This window comes from Halyomorpha halys, unplaced genomic scaffold (genome assembly GCF_000696795.3).
Source record: "Halyomorpha halys isolate HHAL.00 unplaced genomic scaffold, Hhal_1.1 Scaffold747.1, whole genome shotgun sequence".
In the NCBI taxonomy this organism is placed as follows: Eukaryota; Metazoa; Arthropoda; class Insecta; order Hemiptera; family Pentatomidae; genus Halyomorpha; species Halyomorpha halys.
Genome location: NW_027111002.1, coordinates 368,153 through 377,405, shown reverse-complemented (window position 1 = coordinate 377,405; position 9,253 = coordinate 368,153). Strand labels below are relative to the sequence as shown.

General features: G+C 36.3%; 1 protein-coding gene across 1 annotated transcript; it reads left to right on the top strand.

Moving 5' to 3' along the window:
* Positions 1-1,068: 1,068 nt before the first annotated feature.
* LOC106685828 (follicle-stimulating hormone receptor) lies at positions 1,069-8,669 on the top strand (the record flags this gene model as incomplete). The annotated part of the gene is given in 4 exon segments (XM_014428759.2): positions 1,069-1,358; positions 2,545-2,770; positions 2,846-3,226; positions 8,455-8,669. Coding segments are annotated over 4 exon segments (1,000 nt in total), but the record flags the coding sequence as incomplete, so codon positions are not given.
* Positions 8,670-9,253: the final 584 nt, after the last annotated feature.

Here is a 9,253-nt window from a genome sequence, read left to right as displayed (position 1 = left end):
AAGTGGTCCACAGCCCAAACTATACCCAACAACTCTCTTTCAAGGGCACTGTATCGTGTCTCCGCCTCCGTTAACCGTCTACTGCCATACGCTACTGGACACTCCCCTCCTTCGCTATCCTGAGATAACACAGTACCCAAGGCGTACTCACTCGAGTCTGTAGTAATCGTGAAGAGTTTCTGGAAGTCAGGAAACGCGAGGACCGGTTCCTTCTGCAATTCTTCCATGCATCGACGCACGTTATTCTCGATAGTAGGGGTAATGACTATTCTGGAACCCTTTTTCACCAAATTATTAAGGGGCACCAAATGATCCACCATTTCAGGTACAAAGCGCCGGTAATAATTATGGGCTTCCAAAAGTCTTCGGACCATGTAACTCCTATCGTACAATGCCAAGCGCCAATAGAAGATTTGTAGTAATTATTGTATATATTTCTTAGGCTATAGATTTATAAGTCTATTCTATATATGTAAAAGTTTGTAAATGAAGTTATTCAGGAGGAAAGAAAAAAAGAAGCTTCTTCAATTGTACTTATAATCATAATGTAAACAAATTAACCAGAAAAGTCTTGAGTTTTCTTTAGATGGAAAAGGTACTCGACTATAACAGTGAGATTCAACATTCATAGACGTTCACTAACAATCCACCAGTGTGTTCATGTATATAAGTGAGTACATCCCAGGTGCAGACCCATCAGTAAGGCACTCAACGCAATGGGCTGCACCACAGTTGAAATTGTTCCCTATAATAATTAAAAGGAACCCCCCTAACATTATTATCGTAATAATAATTTTGTAAAATCAAAATAAAAAATTGCTGATTTTTGGAAGTTGTGGGATGCGCAAACCCTAGCCCACTACACCACTGCTGCCGTACCCCGTATGCCAGAAATGGCAAGGGAGGGGGATAAAAAAAGTGGGTATATTCCGTCCTTTAGGAAGGATAGGATTGTTTCCGGTGTCGTTTATTGTTATTAAATTATTTTTAATTCCGAATTTTAATTAATCATTATTGTATATGTGTGTACTTACCATCAAGTAACTTTTTTTTTTATTCGTATTGCAGATATGTATCTTGCTTTCCTAAACCTGATGCCTTGAATCCTTGTGAAGATATGATGAGCTGGTTATGGTTAAGGGTTTCGATTTGGTTTGTAATATCAGCTGGAATCATTGGTAACGTGGCAGTCCTTGTTGTCTTATGCCTCTCGAAAACTGAGAAATCTGTCCCAAGGTTCTTGATGTGTAACCTTGCATTCGCAGACCTGATAATGGCAGCATACCTTCTCATGTTGGCGATAATGGATATGATTTCGTCTGAAACATATTTTAATTATGCTTATGATTGGCAAAGAGGTAAAATCATATAATGACTAACGAAACAACTAAGAATATCCTTGCAACAATTAGGGTAAAACATTTTTCTTTTATATGTTGTTTGATATTGTATGAGTAAAGCTTAGTGTTTCCCCCTTTTTTAGTTTGTCAGAAAAATCTCCTTTATTCCAACTCCTATGAAAGGTTTGTTTGTCACCGTGCAAAAGAGCACGCATACTTAAAATTAAAAAAAAAAATGTAAAAACACGTGTTTATTTGATTAAGGCTGTTCAGGTAGACAATTGGGGTAAGCACATCAGTTATTGCTTGAGACAGTTGTGAGGTGGTGGTTTAGCTTGCAACTGGCGCCGGTTTTATAACGGTTCTTGATCAAGACTGACCAGTCAATAACTGTTGCACTTACTCTCTCTCTCTCTCTCTCTCTTTCTGTGTGTGTATACACAGTACATATATATACATATGTATATATATATATGTACAAGGACATTACAGTAGGCTGTACCACAATAATAACTACGGAACAGTTGCTTTTGACGAATCATTCATTATTAGATCCTCATGCTCCCTTCGGAATTTCCTTTCTACATTTATTCATCGTTCCAATACCCTCTCCAACTTCAAATCCCGCATCTTATTTCACTTCCAATGCGCCTAGTTCTAAAACAATTGAAATTAATGTTCTGGTTTTCAACCAAAATATATAAATTAGGTTTTATTTATTATTTTATATCTACTTTTGTTTTAGAATTATTCGTTACAATTATTATTTTATCCTTTATTTCATTGTAAATGAATGTTCCTAGTGTTCATTTAAATTTTTTAAATATGGACTGCAACATTATTTACTCTTTTCTGTCAATTATCATTGTTTCTGCCAGTTTCTTGTTAATAGAAGTCAGCGTTTGATTTAATATCATATGAGAGTGTTCTCCCTTTGGTTTTCAAAGTTAGCTTTACAATTCCCTATCAGTGCCAAACAAAATAAATAAGATTAAATCTTTTACCTTAATTGCTGCAAGCTTTTTCGCTATTTACCAGACAAATCATACTTTCAGCTTTATTGCTTTCGTGTAATTATTAGTTAATGATTTTTTTTAAAGAATTATTTGGACTAACATTTTAGCTTACGATTGACAAAAGCAATTCAAAACCTTGTTGAAAAATCTCTTAAAGAATTTTAAATTAAACACTAAATTTGTTCCAGGCTACGGCTGTAAGATGGCAGGATTTCTGACAGTATTTGCAAGTCAGCTGTCTCTCTTCACATTGTCCCTGTTGACGATAGAACGTTGGTTTGCAATCAGGCACGCACTGCACCTTAACTTGCTTGATTTACGAATCACATCACATATCATGGTCGCTGGATGGATTTATTCAATTATAATGGCCTTATTGCCGTTGATCGGTGTCAGTAGCTATTCTTCTACTAGGTGAAGACAGTTGGATGAAATTTATGTTCCATAATTACTATTAATTTTTTCACATGATTTCTAATTTCTTTTCAGTATATGCCTTCCAATGGATTCGGAAAACTACATTTCTCAAGTATATATAATCACAATGATTGTCGTAGCAGGATGTGCATTTCTTCTCATGTGCGTTTGTTACACACAAATATATCTGTCTTTGAGTTATGAGACAAGGCATTCAATAAGTGAAGGAGCTATAGTACGAAAAATGACAATTTTAGTTGGAACGAATTTTTTATGTTGGGCACCAGTCGCCTTCTTTTCTTTTACAGCTTTAGCTGGCCACCCGTTGATAACAATATCACAGTCGAAAATTCTACTCGTATTTATATATCCCATCAATTCCTGTGCTAACCCTTATTTATATGCCATCTTGACAAAACAATACAGGAAGGATTGTTTATCAATACTCTCTAGGTAAGAATATACATACCTGAGTTTATATTGTAGAGATATTTAAGATTATTATTTTTTATAATTATATTAATATGAGCAATATTTGATTGTATGTAAATGAGCGAAAAGATTAAAGCTTAGTTCAATGAAAATTTGTAAATTTTATTTTTTTTGGGCCCTAACACGTAATTAAATATTATACAGGGTATTTCAGGAGTAAATTTCAGTAATTAAAGGAGGGATTGTCCATCAAAAAGTCAGCTTCCTATCTTAATCCGATACCGAGATACGTTTTTTTAAAGGTTTTTCCTATAAAAACATTTCTTTTTTCTCCCGTTTCTTTACTGTTACAGAACAGTTCTCTCCTTTTGTCACCATTTTTGAAATAAAATTGAAACCATTTCGTTGGAAAAAATATCATAGCAACCAAAGCATAGTTTAAGAGCCCAAAAGATGAAAAAGGCAGTAATTTCTCCCCAATTTTTATAACTTTATTGAAAACTATATATAAAAGTCAAAATTGTTGATTCTGCCATAGTTAGAGGGGTTAAGAAATGGAAACCTTTTTCAAACCATTATACACAGTTTCTTATTTATTTTGTTAATTTTTTATTCATTGGGAGCTCCATATCTTTGAAATGATCTAGAACACTAAAAGAACCTAATAGAGCCTGAAGTATAGTAGTTTTATTAGCCCTAATAGAGCTGTCTTTATCACTAAAATCCTTTGGAAATGCTGAAAAAATTGGTTACGACATATTTTTTTTATTGCTATTTACAACTGTACATTATAATACATTTACTTAATCTGATCTAAGTTAAATTGGAGTGTTACAGGCGTGTAGAGAAACTACCCATTGGTAGCACTCCAATGACATTTTACATTAGCTGGTCTCGTGGCCATCTTCTTTTCAGGCACCTCGGAGGATTGTCAGGAATGGAGAGGAAGGAAGAGGATGCAAGATTAGAAACTAGGGGGTTTGAGTGGTTAGAGAGTTTATAATGGAAGGAGTGATATCTGGTTCGAGCTATATCGGCTACATAGGGAACATTAAGGTCTTCATGTATGATTTTATTTGTGACAAAGTAAGGAACATTGAGGATTTTACGAAGGATTTTGGATTGTAAGGATTGAATACGAGAGGAATTCGAAGGTTTAGTGGAGCCCCAAAGCTCAACTCCATATGTCCAGATTGGCCTTATTACAGTCATGTAGATCAGTCTTTTGTAATGTGTTGGAAGTTTAGACCATTTGTCTAGTAAGTGCTGTAATATTCGAAATCGACGTGCAGTTTCCTGTCTTTTCAGTCTGGTGTGAGGATTCCAGGTTAATCGCTTGTCCAAATGTAGTCTAAGGTAGCGGCTCTGTTCGACAGGGGTAAGAGTAACATCATTAAATGAAACTGTAGGGCAGTAAGTAGGTTTACGACGAAGGGTGAAGGTGATTTGATGGGATTTGTTGGAATTTATCTTAATCCTCCAATTACGACACCAATTTTCGAGGGCTTTGATATGAGATTGGAGATTTTGGGATACAATGAATGGGTTATTATTAACAGCGAGCACACATGTGTCATCGGCATACGTGGTGAGGATAGTGTTAGGATTGGTTGGAATGTCAGCTGTATAGACGGTGTAGAGGGTGGGACCAAGGATACTTTGAGGAATACCAGCGGACTGAGAATAGAGGGATGAATAGGAACCATTGTGGTTTACTTGGAATAGTCTATCAATGAGAAAGGAACGAATGATGAGAAAGTATGTAGGAGGTAGGAATTTACTGAGTTTGTAAAGCAGTCCCGGGTCCCAGACTCGATCAAATGCCTGTTCTACATCGAAAAAGACTTCCGCGCAGTACATTCCGCGCTCCAATGAAGACGAGACTACCTCCACTACACGATGACATTGCTGGATAGTAGAGTGAGATTTTCGAAATCCAAACTGGTGATCAGGGATTATATGATTGGAATTCAGGATGGGGTATAGGCGTTTCAAAATGAGTTTTTCAAGGATTTTGCCCATGATCGGTAATAGAGAGATAGGGCGATAGGATGATGGGTATTCTGTAGGATTTTGGGGTTTGGGAATCATTTTAACTATAGATAATTTCCATATACGGCATTATATATGTAAGTGAGGAATAGGATGGCTTTCCGCGGGAGAAGTTTATAATGTGGGATGCTATTAGGTCGTATCCAGGAGCTTTGCGGGTAGATAATCTTTGAATGATACTAGATATTTCAGAAGGATGAAATTCTTTAAGTGGGAGGGTCATTTGGTGCGGAATATTTAGTTCTGCTTCAATGCATTCAAGATAAATTGGGTTAAGGATATCAGGATGTGGAATAAAGGTTTTAGAGAGGTGTTGTCCGAATGTGATTTTTCTGCGTCAGTTCTGTTCCAGGTTTGGGATTCGGTGAGAAGTGGGTGGTTAAAATCTTTGAAATTCAGCAGTTTTTTAGTGGTCCTCCATAATGATTTGTCAGTAGTTGTAAGATTTTCAGTAAAGTTAATTAAATGTTGAATTTTGTATATTCTGATTTCTACTTTTAGTTTGTTAGTCAATTTTGTGTAATACGTTTTGTCAGTTGGATATCTGGTCCTATGCCACTTCGATCTTGCTCGTCGTTTTTCCCTTAATAAGATGCGAAGATGCTGTGGCAGGTTATTTTGTACGACATTTTTTAAAACCAAAGAACAAGTTTTTAAACGGGCTTGAGACGGGCTCTGGCCGGTGACAGTATCACATCGGTTAGTGCTGTATCATGAGTGGTTTACTACGCAGGTTCGTAGCGAAAATTGGTATGCTTCGTGTATAAAAAGAAGAGTGAACATCTCTAATATTCTACGAAAAATGGACCAGCCATTGCAGATATTATCAAATATGAAGGTAGCCTCATTTCATCGGGACCTGTTTGCTGTTATCAGCGGCTCAGCTCCCCACTCCTGCCAGCTGGAAGTCAAGGGCCAGCCTATCTACTCTTACTTATTTATCTTAACATATATGAACTTTAACTATACTTTAGTCAATTATTTCAACAATGCATGTGTTGGGTAATCTTTGATGGGAAAAAGAATAAATAAAAAGGAAAGAGGGAAAAGTTAGAAAGAGTAAAAACGAACGAAGATGCATACGAAATCAAAGAAAAAGATAGAAGTGGGTCAGACGGTATGGGTTCTGAGGACTGGAGGGATAGTTCAAGAGGCATGTGTTGTCTTTCTGGTGTCTCTGGCTACTACAGACGGTGGTGAAAAGGACTTTGTAAAAGTAGAATGGCCAGATGCAGACGGGGTAGTTTTAGGAAAGACTATCTCCATTGAAGATGTTCTTCCTCGTCCACCGAAAGCCCAAGCCAGCATCACGGAGGCGGGCGGCGGACAACAAGGCAAAAGCCCACGCCCTCAGGATAAGGTATGTCCTATCTGTGGACTCTCTTTTAAGGGTGAAAGAGGGCTCGGAACCCATAGCGCAAAGAATCATCCCAGGGAGGCTAATAATAACACACTGAGGGGAATAATTAGTAATGTAATAGGTCCTAAAAATGGAGAGGATGAAAAATTTAAAATAAAGGAAGACATTGCAAAATGATCTGCTACTTTCAAAAGCCTACATGAGCAAAATACCATGAATACTGCGGATTTTGAGGAGGCCGTAGGCAAGTCCATAATATTCCTAAGGACGATCAATGCGGTACTGCCAGGCCCACAGCACCCAGCCGTCAAATTCTACAAAATGAGGAAGAAAAATAAATCTAATATGGCGGACAAAGGTGCCGGAAAAGTATCAAATCCGCAGAGGGCCAATAAAGCAGACCGGAGTCGTCAGCAAGAACAGTATCAATACGAGGTTGCACAATACAACTATTATAATAAAAGAAAAAAAGTAGTGCAAAATATCATGAATGCCGAGGCTCCTAAGCAATGCCCCAACAACTCCTTCCTTATAACACGCCGACATCATAGAGTGAAATACGAGTTAATGAAGCTCCTAAAAGAGAGGGATTTTGCCTGCTTTGACTAGGTCTACTGCGTAGATACGGATGGATCCACAGGATATGCGGATATTGTTGCTTTTCCTAATAAGGGGAAGTCAGCAATTATTCTGGATCCCACCGTGAGATATGAAAATAACGGCCTTGACCAGGCAAATAAGGTAGATAGGGAAAAGAAGGAAATCTACGATAAATGTATCCCTTTCCTCAAGCAGAAGTTCCGTGAGGGCTTCGGAGAACGAGACTTCAACGTGAGAGGCCTCTGGTTCGGAGCCCGTGGAACGATTCACAGCACAACTAGGAGCTTTATGGAGGAGCTCGGAGTCGATGTCCAGGACGTGGCTTGGATAAAAGAGAATATAATAATTGACTCCCTGGAAATCATACACCACCATATGCACGGAAATTAATGAGTGTCGGAGTTTGTCCAGAGGAGGGATGGCATGCATGCATCGCATATCTTATTTGTTGTTTTATTTATTACTTTATTATTTAATACTTGTTATATAGGGGAATTTGTTGATCAAATGAAATAGGGGTAGTGAAATAGAAGGGAAAGAAAAGAAAAGAATAAATCGAAAATCTTGTAGTTAGTTTGTAGACTGGTATTAATTGTAAAAGAAAAGTAAAAGAAAACTGAAAAATGTTATACTGGAAGATTATTGATTGACCGTGTGTAAAGATGAAAGGAATATGGTCCGGGTGCGGTAAAAAAAAAACTCAAATAGTAGAAATATACTATTTTAATGAGCAAACGTTTCGCCCCACGTTCTATTATATTATATCATGTAAAAATATCTAATTTATATATGTCCAGTCACGTATTGATCAGTATGGTGTGTAATGTAGCAACCCGATGTATTTGGGCAGCATGAATGAATAAAGTATTTCTTTCTCTCTTTAGCCCTAATAGAGCTGTTTTTATCACTAAAATCCTTTGGAAATGCTGAAAAAAATTGGTTACGACATACTTTAAAACCAAAGAACAAGTTTTTAAACGTTTTTAAGTTGTTTGAGAAATTTCATATTTTGGTTAATGTCAGGAGTTTATCGTGACTCTACCCACTGTACGGGATGAAGTATTTATATAATTTCTATGGGTAATTTTTTTTATTTCAGTCATAGTTAAGAATTATAATTTGTGTAAAAAGGTGAAGTAAGAAATTCAACAGGTTAAAATATTTATAAAAATATATAAGGATAACTTTAGTAGTTTAATAATTATAACTTATTTTTATCATACTTCTTTCATTACAGACATTTTTTCTATAAACGTTCTTCTCACCGTAACATGGGCTATTCAAGACCAACTTCAAACGAAGTACCTGGGCAACAGACAACAGCAGAAACCTTACTCTAAGTTTTTAATGCAGAACTGATTTTTATTTTGTAAACAAATGATTTGTTATTAGTTATAATATGTTTATTAATAATTAAATTGTTTAAAAAAAAAAAGTTCTTCCTTTGCCGTATATTAGATTTGTTTATAAATATTAACCCTTATGGATTATAGTTTTGAGGTTTTAGTAATATTAACGAACGATAGTAATATTTAAATAAAAGGAAATAAGTATCATGCGTAAAGCTTGTAAGGAGATCATCCTAGGGACATGACCCCTTGCTAGATGATTGTGGTGAGCACTTGAATATTGTTAAATGGTCGCCTCAGGTAAAAATAACACAGAACAAAGGTATTAAGCACTATCACTAACTGTAAACTAACGTTAAAATATGAGACTTAAAGGAGAACATGGAAATGATGCTGTTTAACGTAAGCAATGTGATCATAGCTTCCATTTTAAGACTGCTTCTTGTTTTGCTTCAGAAAAAGAAAGTGGGCAGCGAATTCCCCCACTCTATTAATAATAGGCTGTGATGGGAATGTTGAATGCGGGGATGGTGGACACAAGTAAAATGTTTTTACTATTCTTACTGTTTAATTTGTTATGGTTAAATAACATAAAACGTTACTTATGTTATATTCTTACTGTAGTGAGAACAGACATACACAAACGCTTGATGGCAACAACTGACTACTGACCGTTACAAACCGTAC